Source organism: Porites lutea, chromosome 7, assembly GCF_958299795.1.
Source record: "Porites lutea chromosome 7, jaPorLute2.1, whole genome shotgun sequence".
Taxonomy (NCBI): domain Eukaryota; kingdom Metazoa; phylum Cnidaria; class Anthozoa; order Scleractinia; family Poritidae; genus Porites; species Porites lutea.
The window spans coordinates 24,572,083-24,586,374 of NC_133207.1; the positions used below are offsets into that span (position 1 = coordinate 24,572,083).

General features: G+C 40.7%; 1 protein-coding gene across 1 annotated transcript; it reads left to right on the top strand.

Annotated features, from left to right (window-relative positions):
• Positions 1-1,497: 1,497 nt before the first annotated feature.
• Positions 1,498-14,142, top strand: LOC140943284 (uncharacterized). Its single transcript, XM_073392360.1, has 11 exons — positions 1,498-1,800; positions 1,904-2,704; positions 4,265-4,499; positions 4,791-4,966; positions 6,918-7,148; positions 7,918-8,123; positions 8,501-9,035; positions 9,345-9,693; positions 10,619-10,801; positions 11,274-11,677; positions 13,362-14,142. The coding sequence occupies exons 1-11, from the start codon at positions 1,639-1,641 to the stop codon at positions 13,629-13,631; spliced, it is 3,552 nt and encodes a 1,183-aa protein (XP_073248461.1). The 5' UTR covers positions 1,498-1,638; the 3' UTR covers positions 13,632-14,142.
• Positions 14,143-14,292: the final 150 nt, after the last annotated feature.

Sequence of the window (14,292 nt, forward strand, 5' to 3'; positions counted from 1 at the left end):
AATATAATACGCGTGCAAAATTAATACAGAGCATGAAAACTTAACAGAACACATGCAACTGACTTATAAAGAGCATACATACTTACCAGAGCTTATGCAAACTTATAAACAACGGGCAGACTTCGTAAATAGCATGCAAACTTAACAGAACATGATGGAAAGCGTGAAAACTTAATGAATAGCATGCACACTTAACAATACGCGTGCAAACTTACGATAACCGGGAAAAAATACAAACTTAATGAATAGCATGCATACTTAACAATACGCGTTCAAACTTACTATAACCGGGAAAGCATGCAAACTTAATAAATAGCATGCATACTTAACAATACGCGTGCAAACTTACGATAGCCGGGAAAGCATGCAAACGTAATGAATAGCATGCATACTTAACAATACGCGTGCAAACTTACTATAGCCGGGAAAGCGTGCAAACTTGATGAATAGCATGCACACTTAACAATACGCGTGCAAACTTACGATAGCCGGGAAAGCATGCAAACTTAATAAATAGCATGCATACTTAACAATACGCGTGCAAACTTACTATAACCGGGAAAGCATGCAAACTTAATGAATAGCATGCATGCTTAACAATACGCGTGCAAACTTACTATAGCCGGGAAAGCGTGCAAACTTAATGAATAGCATGCATACTTAGCAATACGCGTGCAAACTTACTATAGCCGGGAAAGCGTGCAAACTTAATGAATAGCATGCACACTTAACAATACGCGTGCAAACTTACTATAGCCGGGAAAGCATGCAAACTTAACAATACGCGTGCAAACTTACTATAGCCGGGAAAGCATGCAAACTTAATAAATAGCATGCATATGCATACCTAACAATACGCGTGCAAACTTACTTTAACCGGGAAAGCATGCAAACTTAATAAATAGCATGCATACTTAACAATACGCGTGCAAACTTACTATAGCCGAGAAAGCATGCAAACTTAACTGAACACATGCAAACTTAGTAGAGGCTCTGAAAGGGGGTAACTCGATAACACTAAACACTTCATTTTTTGGCTTCGTAACATGAAACAGTTAAATGTCTTAAATTTTAGACATTTCAACACAAACAGTAAAAAATTCTTTGAAAGGGTAAATTTTTTCCAGAAAGAAGCAAAAACGGCTCCAAAAAGGCCAATTTCGGCCATTTTACGACAACTCCAGGTTTCAGTAGATTTTTCGATGACTACCGACGATTCCCGAAGATTGTCGAAGATTTCTGAAGAATAACGAAGAGGTCCGATTATTGCCGAAGATGTCTTAAGAACCCTCCAAACACTTAACAGTAGTTTCTTCGGAAACAATAAACATAAAAAAAAATGGCCAATTTAACAGCAAACACTAAAAATTATGGGCAACTAACACTAAACGCTAAACCCCATTCAGACCCTCTTGATAAATAGCATGCGAACTTAACACGTGCAAACAAAGAGAGAATACATAATGAGTGAAAGAGCCGGGAGGGGGGACTGCCCTTAATATATTTTCCAGGGCTGGTTATCCTTCTTTTTTAAATGAATCAAACTTAGGTCCTGAAAAAATTGTGTCACGCTAATTGAAATTGCGTGACTGGATAATTAATTCCCAGTCCTTCCTGCTCTTCTCTGTGCTTGGCAACATGGACAACGCAGATTTGGAAAAGCTGTCCATTTCTCCTGGCAAAATAACACCGAAATTTCATCCTAACACCATTGAATACTCAGTAACTCTTGGAAGCGATGTCAAGCAAATTAAGATTGATCCACTGACAAGTGATTCAGGCGCTTCTTACTCTATTCATGTAAGTAAGCTTTGACACTTCGCCTTCCCGCCAATTTGATCAATTTCTACCTCCTGCAAAAGACATTGTTTTACTCGCTACAGTGTTTCTTTTGCTTTTTCAGGGAAGTGGTGGCGGAAAAACAGTTCCCCTGAAAGAGGGAGAAGTTACTTCGGTAAAAATAGAAGTTACAGCTGAAGATGGTAGCACGAATAAAAATTATTTCGTTCACGTTATACGACTGTCTGCAAGTGATGCCTCCCTGACTGACCTCAAACTGTCAGTCCCTACGAGCTTGTGTCCAGATTTCGCCTCTAATATCAAGAATTATTCAACCAGCGTCCCGTTTAGTTGTTCTTCTGTCGAGGTAACACCTATTTTTGCCGACAAAAAGACTCTTGTGAAAGTCAACCGTGTGGATTCTAAAGAACCGATTGCTTTGAACTATGGAGAGACAATCGTTGAAATTGAGGTGACTTCGCCAGACGCTAGTACCAAGCAGCTCTACACACTGTCAATATCCCGTTTGAAGCTTCTGTGGCCTATAAAGTTCGCAGACGAAAAGGAGAAATCGAAATTTGAATGTCCAGTTTGTTTAGCCGTTCTTTATCAGCCTAAGTCAATAAAAAACAGTGACCCGAAGCATGTGTTTTGTAAGAGCTGCATCGATGAACTGACTCGAACATCAAAACAAGACCCCTTAGACGGCTCTGCCCTGTCCGATGAGTGGCGTGTTGATGAGTTCGAACTGGACAAGGAGCTCTCTTTTCAAACAGTAGTTTGCATTTACAAGCATTGGGGATGTTGTGAGACAACTAAATTGCGTGACCTTGGTCCACATGTGAAGCAGTGTGAATTCAGACCAGCTGTGGTGGAGAAGTCAGGGGAGCTAGTACCAGCTAAAGAATTGGATGAGAAAACAAAAGTAGGATGTTGAATAAAAGTAGGCTGCAATTGTTCAAAAGTTGTACAGCTCTATCCATGCGATACAATAAATTTATCACTATCCAGAGGGTAGTTAAGGTTATTAGGAGAACCAATTTCATTTTCACTGGATATAGATTTATCCAGTGGATAATGCTATCCACATTTGGAACAACTAAGCCCTAGCCCTGGTTGGTCAATAAGTGGATAGGGCTTCATGTATCTGTTGTGACTCAATTTTATCCTTGGTTTAAATTTTATTTCCCTTTGCTTTAAACTCATTACCATACATTACCATACCCCAAACAAAGGGAAATAAGATTTAAACCAAGGATAAAATTGGACCGCAACATTTCCATTGGATAAACCACTATCCAGAAGAAAAATATTAGGAGAGCCAACTGCGTTATTCACTGGCTAGAGATTTATCCACCTTTAGAGCATGTGGAGCCTGGTGGATAGTGTTATTCAAGGTTTAAACAGCTTGGGCCAGTGGTGCATGTTAGAAGTGCACCTGCCAGGAGGGTCCCCAATACAGTTTTCATTGCCTGTCATCCCAACCAAAATTGTCCCACTCTCTTGAAATTCTGACTATTGTCATCAGGTAATCCTGATTACTAACATACATTCTGAAAAGTGCCTTATGTAGAGGCTATTCCCTCATTTTAGGGGAATCATATATTGGTAGTTACATGCAGTGGTATAGGGTGTTGAGGTTGGAATATTCACATGCCAGGGTTGAGGGATGTCTGTTAAGTTAAACTAAATGGGTTTTTCCAACATTTGACAAAATGAAGAAGACTTTTTCTTACCAGAAATTGCTTCATTTGAACAACCTTTTCCAAATCCCACTTTGTAAAATTGCCTTATCCCACATCTTGATGATTATGATCACCCCATCCCATTTCCTCTTATATCCCCAATCCTAACCTTCTAATAAGGCATATCCTAGACCCTAAAATAAACAATTGGGGAATCTATGACAGGGCTGGGAATATTGAACTGATCTTCTGAACCTTTTTGATTAATATTTCATTAATCGGTCATAAAACGTATCAATAAACAGAATTATTTGAAAAATAAATTCAACGCCAGCATTACTAGGACATTAAATTTAGAAATTTTCTTACTGATTTTACCCTAGTCTCTCCTGGTTTCTGCCCTGCATGTGTACTAATCCCCTTTCTATGCCCTGTCATTCACGGCTTAAAGTTGACTAACTGAATAATTTGTATTGATAATAACATGATTAGTAGTGATATTTGGCATAAATACTATGAGTGATGTTTCAAAATATTGTTATACATAATTTTGTGAGCCGTTAGGCGAGTGAAATTTGAGACAATTTTGAAATATCACGAGTGGTATTTATGCCAAATATCACGTACAAATCATGCTATTATTTGTTTATGCTTCTACCTGCAAAAGGTTGTAATTTTCACATGTAGGTATTTCAAATTAAGCTGAAATACCAATGCTCTAAGCCAATCAAATTGCAGAAATTTCTCATGTAGTAGTATAATTCTAATTATTAGAATGGTTACATTTTTTTGGTTTACAGGATGCATGTAAAGGTTGCCCAGACTGTAACCGGCCAGTCAGAACAGCTGAGCTTGAAGAGCATAAGAACTTTATGTGTACAACTAAACATCCCAACACAGCAGCTAAGCATAAGGCTGAAATCAGAGCCTGGGAAAAGAAGTTACAGCAAGATACAAGTGAAAAATCCATCAACAAAATGACTCTTACTGCAAATGAGCAGGCCAAAGAATGCTTCAAGGTTCTGCCTCAACATGGTAAGTTCAGCTGAAGGGCAGTGCAAGTACCTTGTGGTACAAATAAAGCGAAGGGGTGTGGTTGAAGCTGGTTAACCAAAGTGGATACTATAAATATAGTTATTTTCTTCCCCTTCTACATTTTGTCTACCAGTACAGCTGCTGCATGTACCTCCTTATTATACAAAGAAAGTTGGTCTATTTCGACCATATCAGAATCTATTTTCCCTACAACATATACACAAGAAGGTGTGAAATATTTTGTGTTGTTTTTTTTTTGTTAAACAAACTGCTGTTGTTATTATTTTACAGGTAATGCAGGTCATTTTGATGGAGAGGTTTCACCGTTGAGGTATCTTGAGATGGCTGCTGAGTGGTTTGCAACAGCCATCAAACTGTCACCCAAAACAGCTGAACTACACTTTCAGCTTGGACAGGTTTTTGAGGAACAACATTATGTGCAGGATGTGTATGGAATAAAACCTTCTGTAAGTTCATCATTGTTTATTTAACTTTCTCACCCGGGGTCAGTGAGAGAGACATGAAGGGTGCTGCAAAGGTGTCCTCTAAGGTCTCCGGATTACAGCTGTAGTAGCACAACCTCTCAAAATCTAGTCTATTGGTCATCATGAAGAGTAGAACAATTTGACTGGGATGACCTAGATGGCTGGGATGATTGAGTTGAATAGGATGACCAGGATAACTGGGATGCCTCGGATGTGGACTGAGAAGATGGAAATGACTAGGATGACTGGGATGACTAAAATGACAAAGATGACTGGGGACAACTGATTAACTGGGATGACTAGGTTGACTGGATGACTAGGATGTCTGGGATGATTGGGAAGACTAGGATGACTGGGATGGGTAGATTGACTGTGATAACTAGGATGAAAGGGGATGACTGGGACTGAGATGACTAGGATGATGAGGATGAATGGGATAACAGAGATATCTAGGATGGCTGGGATGACTAAGATGACTGGGATAAGTGGGATGGCTCAGGGATGATTGTGATGATTAGGATGACTTGGATGACTCGGATGACTTGCAGGACTGGAATGACTTGGGATGACTGGGACCAATAAACTGACGGGGATGACTAGGATGACTGTGATGACTTGGATGACTGGGATGACTATGATGTCTGAGATGACTGGGTTGACAGGGATAACTTTTTTACTAGGATTTATGGGATAACTGGGAAGACTGGGATGGATAGAGTGACTGCTGTGACTAGGATGACAGGGGATGACTGGGAATACTGAGATGACTAGGATTACTGGGATATCTGGAGTGTCTTGGATATTTAAGATCTCTGGGATGACGTGGATGACTGGAATGACTAAGATGACTGGGATAGCTAGGATGACTGGGATGTCTTAAATGAATAGGATAACTTGATGACTGGGATTACCAGGGTGAGGATAACGTGGATGACTGAGATGACTATGATGACTGGGTTAAGGAGAATGACTGGGATGACCAGGCTGACTGGGAGGACTGGGATGACTTGGATGACTAGGGTAACATTACTGATCAACTGTGACAATGTTGATCACTGGAATTATTGACCATGGTGATTGGGTTATCTGGGATGACTTGGTTGATGAGGCTGAGTAGGATGAGTGGGGTAACTGGGATTAATGCAATGACTGACTGGGATGACTGGGATGACAAGGGTTGACTTAGAAGGCTAGGATGGCCTGGTCACTAAGAAAATGGTGTGTACCTCAGGATAAGTTGTGGCTACACCCTTCAAATTATATAATGTTGTAACGAGAGGAGCTCCTCCACATTGACCTTTCAGCAAATTAATATTATTATTTGCCTAAAGGCTGGCATTGACAGAAGGGAAAGCAAAGTTTGTTGACTTCAATATAAAAGAAAATATATTAACCAGCGTGCAAAGAAAGTAGTGTCCAATAGCCCAGGGCTAGTGGATTTTGCTATCGGGCTAGTGAGTTCTGTTTTTAACTTGCCCGACAGGCAAGTGATGTCTTTTGAGGAATTCGAATAACATCAAGAACTGTGAAATCAATTCTGCTAGTCAAAACGTTTTTGGGGCTAGCTTCAGCTTACCCAAATGGCAAGCTGTAAAAATGATTTTCTTTGCACCCTGATTAAAATACTAAATTTGGGCTTGCTCTTTGCTCTATTCCTATCTTTGTTTCACCCCACTAGCAGCGTAGTTCTACAGTGTAACTTTTGAGTCTGTTGACTCATCAACTACACTGTAAGTCTGTTGATTGTGATGTGAATTGGCCACCCTAAAGGCAATGAAGATTTGTCTCCTAAACGTCTGACCCTTCATGCGGTTCTTTTTGTCTTGTAACAATTGGCCTCCTGTTCTAAAATGCTTGTATCATTCAAAATGTTAGCTTTTAGCAGATTCCTGCGGATCAAGATTAGTGAATTGCTTGAATTTTTTTCTGCCAGAAATTCTCGGATGATGAAGAAATGGATTTTAATATGAAATCCAAAGAGAGCTCAAAGGAAGATGATATTCAGGCCATCTGTGAGATGCGTGGTGCAGGACGGAATGCCCCTCTAGCCCTTCAGCTGAAGGCAATCGATGAGGAATATCACTATCTTTTGGACCAAGGACAGTCTGACAGGGCGGATTATGTTCAAAAGTTGTATGCATGGAAATCAAAACAGGCAACCCAGGTAAGAAGGGTTACTTCAATTTGCGTTACAGTCCAATGTTCCTTAACGAACACTCGTAGTGGGCAGTGCTTTTAGCTGCCTTAACAAAACTTTGTTTGAACTCCCTGGTTTGGAAACAGTTTGTATGGCGAAACAACCAAATTTCCTCCAAAACCATTCCCCATACGTCAGGGGCACCAACGAGAATATAGTTCAAAACCACTTAAACGCGGCATTGTTAAACGTATTTTAGTATTTAAACGGTAGATATAGGCATATTTTTATCTCCCCAAAATTTTTCATCTGTTCGGATTTCCTAGCTGAAAGTCTAGTGATCCGAAAATTACAGGGATCAAAAGTTACCTTTTCGAAAATTTCAGCCAGAAAAAAGGCTCCCGAAAATTCTAGGTGACGTTTTTAGGGTAAAAATCCGTTAAAAATGGGCAATTAGATGTTCGAACATTCTAGGAGAGGCAGGCAAGTAAGAAATTTTACAACAAATGTTCCGAAAATTCTAGATCTCAAATCGTCTTCAGAACAGATATTTTCCGAACATTGACGTTGGCTCAATCCAGTTCCATGACAAAAAAAAACAAGGTTAAATGAAATGTTATCCAAAAAAATCAAAGTTACCTTGACCTTGATTATTCCAGATACCATAAATAATAAATCTGTGTGCTGTTTATTGTAAAAAGTGTTGCTGACAAATTATAAGAGAAACTAGATTTGAACTGTTGTCAAAATGATATTTCCAGATTTTAACTGACGGTGAGATCTTAACTGTCTCCAGAATAAAACAGCTCAAAAGGCCACCAATGAAGAGGAGCCTCTTGGAAAAGCTTACATGAAGTATTTAGATGCTCTTTCTAATGCAGCAGATAACCATCTGTACAACTTGCATGTTGGCAGAATGCTTCTTTTACAAAATAAACCAGAGGATGCTATAACACGCCTTCAGGTCGCTGTGGGATTGAAACCAACCAGTGTTGATGCCAGGTCAGTTTGAAATGTATTTGCTGAATTTTGAGCTGCTCACTAATGTTTTCCTTGGGTGTTGAATTCTTTGCGGTATAAAGCATTTCAATTTTCAAAAATTTTGCTGGGAGTTACATAAAATCTTATGAATGCTACATTGTGTGTTCGCCTGAGACTAGTTGAGACCAGAGTGTTAGCTTGCAGTATGGTGCTTGATCTCGCATCATTAAAGCACTTGAAGTTAGGGTGGTCTTCACCTGGGTGTAGGTACCCTTAAGAAAAGATTGTTAAGTCCTAAATTTCCTTTCTCAGCTAGAAACATGGCAGAGTTAATCGTTAAAAGTTAGGTTATTTTGTATTTTGTTTAATATCCCCCACATGTGATTTTGTGTTTGCAGATTTTATCTTGGACTGGCTCTTTGTCAGCAAAAAGATGGACCTGGGAAACGAGAATCGGAAGCAATCAAATATTTGTCTGAAGGAGTACAACACCTGCTGATTCAAATCACTGCTGATTCAGATAAACCAGGCTTTGATCCTGAAAAATGGCAACAAACGACTCTGTCTTCAAACAACTTGATGAGACCTGACAATGTTCAGCTGCTGCAAGGGTGTGCTTTGCTCGGAAGTGCATGTAAAGGAATGTCACCGTTGCCAACTGGCATAATGTCTGCACAAGATTCCCTGCACTTGTCAGTCAAATTATCTTCATATGTACTGTCGCATCTTGTTGCTAGGGGAGACACCTACCACCAAACTGAGTGGGTTCTTTATGAGGCTCATTTTCAGCTGCTGCAAATGATGCTTGATGCAGCAAAGAACAAAGAGACTGGAAAAAGTGATATCATTTCGCGCTTCTGCGAGAATTTGTCTGGTTTGCTTAACTGCTCAAATATTCCACCTGGAAAACAAATTCTAGAATTACAAGAAAAGGTTAGCACACCCCCAAGGGAGGGAGGGAGGTGGTGAGGAGGGGGGTGGTACCATTTATATTGGTAGTTTTTTCCCCGTAAAAATATGGCCATTAATTCGCCTTGCCAAGGCGTGAAATGATGTTGAAAGAGTAGGTTAGTTGGGTAAAGAAGAGATGATTGAATATATAAAGTTAAAAACTGCCAAAAGGCAACGGCCAGGGGGTGTTTTATTTGCTTTACGCTGTGACTGGTTTCTTTCTTTTCTTTCTTGCTGTCTTTACCACTTATTTACTTATTTTATTGTACTGTTTACTCTTTGCATTCACAGACCTGCCAGCAAGCTGTTGTTCTCCAGCCATGCAACAGTCGGGCTCTTTATCGTTTGGGCGATGCGCAATTACATTGCCATGAAAACGATGACCCTAATTCAAGCCGAGCTAAACAGATCCTTCAAGATGCGGAGCTAAGTTATCGTGCCAGTATTGAAGAAGAAGGGAAGCCGTCCACGGGCATGGAGGCTTCGTCCAAGCTCACGGAACAGCAGTGGCACAAGGAGCGCATGAAAAAACAAGAAGCAGAAAAGAAAACAGTTGCAGCTAAAACTCCCCAGAAGGCTGATGCTGCATCGGCTGGTAAGGGAGCTTTGCCAGCTGGAAGAGGTACACAAGCGGCAAGAGGTACAGTGCAAACACCTCAGTGAAAGGTCATTTAGTAGAAAAGAGGGTTGCGAGGCAGAATCATAGTACCGTATTTATTCGAATAAGCGCCCAACTTCAAATTAGCGCCCACCTCGAATAAGCGCCCATGCTAAAGGCAGAAAACTTTAATAAGTGCCCAGCCTCGAATAAGCGCCCACCCTACCCCACTCCCTCCCACAAAAACTCCAATAAGAGATAATAAGAGACCCTCCCGAAGACGGAGTTTTCTTGAGAGTATTTTACAGAAACCTTGCTTTGCTACATCTTCACTTTTTGTTACTGTTTTGTTGCAAAATATACTACTACACTTGCTGAGAATGGTGAAAATTTAATAAGCGCCCAGCCTCGAAAAAGCGCCCACCTCGAATAAGCGCCCACTCTCAAGGTCCAAAAATTTAATAAGCGCCCAGGGCGGTTAATCGAATAAATACGGTATGCACTACTACTCATGCTTACATGTACAATGCAGCTAGAGCTGTACTTAGTCAATTTCAATTTTAAGTGACAATAAAGTATTCAATTTAATTCTTACGATATTCACCAGATGCAATAATGCACTGAACAGCACCAGATTAACAGTAGCAATAACTTTTTCCTCGCGCGAGGTGTCCCCCTGTATATTCTATTCTTTATAGACCTCTCTTAGTTACTTTAATACTCTCTTCATTTCCTTTTTTCTCCCTGCTAGACGAACAAAGTACAACCTGAGAGTGAATTGTATTCTGAGCCTGGGGAGGTTGTATTAATTTTTCAGTCTACCTGGGACTTGTCGTCATCATGCACGGTATCAGCCTACTACGTAATGAAGGCTTCTCACGCCATTTGTATTCAATTCCACATCTTCTGGAATGTTATGTTCAGGAAATTCTATTCAACTTATCGGCACATGTGTTTTAATTTTCAGGTCGTGGTGGAGCAGCAGCAAGAGGCAGAGGCAGTACTCTACCATCCCGTGGTGCAGCAACTACCGCAGTTAAAGCAACGGCTGGAGGAGCACGAGGCAGAACGTCACCTACAAAGCCCGCTGGAGCAACAGCAAGAGGTGGTACGAGAGGAGGTAGTACAGCAGCTACCGGAAGAACTACAGGTATTGTGTTAGCTCAGCTGGTTGGGTAGCTAACAAAGTGTAGCCTCTGTTTTTCATCTGGGAATGGTTCGACCTTTGTTTCCTCTCGGATAAGGATAGTTACAGTAACAATAACAATAACAATACTTTATTCAGGGCATAACAAAACAAAAGGAATTTCCTCTATAAAGGAAAAATCTTGAGGTTAACCCCATATAAATGACTCCCCAAAGTAAAAGAGAAAATCGAAAATCAAAAAACTAGAATCTAAAACATTATTTACATATCATAATCGTAACCATTTAAAACCGTTGGCCTTGTCTCGCAGCACTTTCGCTTTCTCTAGTTTAGACCTTCTCTCGTTTCTCAAGGTACGGAGAGAAATAATTTCCCCAAAATAGTGTACCAACAGTTGCAATAGGTGGGAATGCCAATCTAGGAGCAGAGGACATGATGGTGAACGTGTTTCTTGTTGTTGTTGTTGTTGTCGTAGTCTCATCATCAAAGTCATCAACGGCTTCAGTTTCGAGGCATAAATCAGGTGCGTGTTCTCCGACGAAGCAACCAGCTTCAACGAAGTTATCAACACAGACAAAAACAGACACAAAGAAACCAGCCACTCCGACTCCAGTCACTCCTGCACAGCCCAGCCCTGCAACTGAGCCTGCGCAGAAGCCAAGTGGACCACCTAACAAGCCTTCCTTCCAGGCCCGACTTGGATTGGGGCGAGTTTTAATGCGCAAAGGCGGCGAAAGTATCAGTGAAGCCCACAAACTGTACGAAGAAGTGATAACAATGGCGCCTGCTGTCCATGATGCATACATCGAATTAGCTGACTCCTTGGTCAAGGCAGACCCAATGAAGGCTGTGGACGTTTATAGCAAGTACCCCTTCCAGGTGAGAATTACGCAGTTATTATGTTTTATTATATATTTGCTCCAAGTGATTTATTGCTGTTGTTCATGGCACCATGTTAACACTGTTTCTTATAATGGTCTTTCAAATGTCTCCTGTTAGTAAATATAGTAACGTGCTGTGGTGTCCTTATTTTTCGAGTCATGTTGGTTTTGGCTTGAAAAACTGGACGTTCGTAAACTGGGGTTGAATCCATAGCACCTGCAATGCGTGCCTTAGGAAGAGAAGTCAATTTCAGAAGTTTCGAAAAATCGATGGTTTAAAAAACCTAGTTTTTCACACTAACACTTACACCATGGTTCGTACAATCTTGAAATGGTCTTGAATTTTACTAGTCGTCTTGAAATGTCCTTAAATTCAGTTAAGGGCCTCGAAAAGTGCTGGATTTCTTTATTAGGTAGTGAAAAGTCCTTGAAATTCACTACCCTGTCTACCAAACCGTCCTTTTCTGTAAAATAAGATTAATTTGGCGAGGAAACTTTGGCTCATCCTCGGTGTAAGAACTTGTAAAACTCACGGGTAACGTAAAACATATTTGTGCTGGAACAATATTTCATTTCTAGTTATATATTCCAAATGCTATTCTGTACCTCAGATGCAATTGCAAGTCATACCCTGTCATTTTTGCAAAGTGTTGTTGCGGAAAGTAGTATAAAATATAGTCCTTGAAAACTGTAATTTGTCCTTGAAAAATCCTTGAAAAGTCCTTGAAATTTGTTTGTCTGAAGTTGTACGAACCATGTTAAACATAAGTAAGCGTGTTAAAGTCATTTACGCAGTCCTGAACAAACACCTCTAACGGTTTAGATCTTGGCTCTTTTGAGGCCGTTTGAGACCCAGTGTGCTACAGCTGCATAGTGGTTATAGCGAAAATTGACACTTTGTGAAAGTTGACATTTTCTTCACACCATTCCTGAAACGTGTTCTAGAGGTAGAATTTGAAACATTTTGCTGGTTTAACGCCCTTGGTGGAACATGCGAAAGACTGGCGAAATGTGTTGTCTTAAAATTTTCACTAGCAGCATTTTCCCATCAGACTTAAGTATCTTACTAGACACATAGTGCTTCTGTGGAGTTGTAATGTCCTAGTGTATGTCCTAGCCAACTTGATTAAGGAAAGGTGACTTTACCAATTTTAACTGGTAAACCGTTTTAACTGCTTTAAAAAGCGGTTTTAAAAAAGGAGGTGATTACCAGTTTGACAAATCCGCGTGCTTCCAAGAATCGGAATCTCTAAGAGTCATTTATGCTGCTGCACTGAAAATGTCAAAGGCCCCAATTCCGATAGGAGGGCGAGGCCGTGAATACTTTGAATTTTGGATCTTTTGGCCCGGTTCGAGCCTTGCAATCGCGTTGTCTCAAGAATTTCTTTCTCCACCATGTCTCCCTTTACCCGGGTGTATAAATAGGCACCAGCGACATACCGCTCGGGGGTAACCCTGCGATGGACTAACATCCCATCCATGGGGAGTAGCAATGCTCCTAATCGCTCCATGCTAGAGAAACCGGGGTAAGCGCCGGCGTGTGGGTCGCATGGCTCGTGTTCGCGTTTACCTTACCTTCTCCCCACCTCCACTGACAAACACAGTTGTTACTCCCTCCCTTCTTTTGACCCTAAACACAATTATTGCCCAAGGCTCAAACTACATCATTGTGGTTATCATAGGAGCCGTTAACATTTGACGATGCTTACATCCACGGTGAAATGGTTCGCTTGTTAATGAAGAACGAAAAGTATGATGATCCTCGGCTGGGACCCAGCATGATTTCACTCGGAAAGGTGATGGGGCTCACGGTATTGGAGAAATACGTGGATACCTTAGACAAGACCTTCAAGTACAGCAAATTGCTCATGCAAATCTATGCTGGCGTTCATGGAAAGAGTCCAGATGATCCGGATTTACAGCAGTTTTTCAAGTTCAAGTGCTGGGTTTAAGGTGCATTGTGCAGTGCACGTTGCAATGGTAGGATATCCAATATCCAAGTAACATAATAAAGACAACACAAGACTGTGTTTGAGGAAAGTGGCATAGTTACATGATCCAGTCTTGTCAGCAACGTCTTGACTGTTTGGTTTTAATCATTTACATGTAAATGTCTGACCCCTTTTCGCAACGTCAATTGGCGAAGTGCTCAATTGGTTTTATACAGTTTTTAGTGCATATGTAATGGCCATCAGTGTGCGGGCTTCAGCGGTTCATTTGTGTTGTGACAAGTACCTTTTGTAGTTCTCTTTTAGTTGTTGTTGGATATTGTTTCATTTAAGACAAATCTCGATCCTACCCCATCCTTCCATAAGCAAATATTACACATGTTTTATAATTTGACTTAAAAGACTCGATTGGCTTTCTTACAGTTAGCTTGTCCTAGGCAGACTATGGGGAAGGTGCAAAGAGAGGCAAGCAGGAAAAACAGTAGCTTGATTAAACAGCCGACATTTTGCGACGCCATCAACGGTTTCTCCGCGAAATGAGGTTTGAGGAATGAGCACAGAAATTCCATACTGATGACGGTCATTACCCAGGAATCTGAGTAGTGTCGCGTCATCACTATAGAATTTCTGCGCGCGTTGTTCAGACGTCATTTCTCAAGCAAAC

Bases quoted from the DNA above. Each gene is read 5' to 3' on its own strand.
- LOC140943284 (XM_073392360.1), top strand. From the start codon at position 1,639: ATGGACAACGCAGATTTGGAAAAGCTGTCCATTTCTCCTGGCAAAATA. The intron at 4,500-4,790 runs GTAAGTTCAGCT...ATTATTTTACAG, and splicing joins CAAGGTTCTGCCTCAACATG to GTAATGCAGGTCATTTTGAT. The intron at 7,149-7,917 runs GTAAGAAGGGTT...AACTGTCTCCAG, and splicing joins AATCAAAACAGGCAACCCAG to AATAAAACAGCTCAAAAGGC.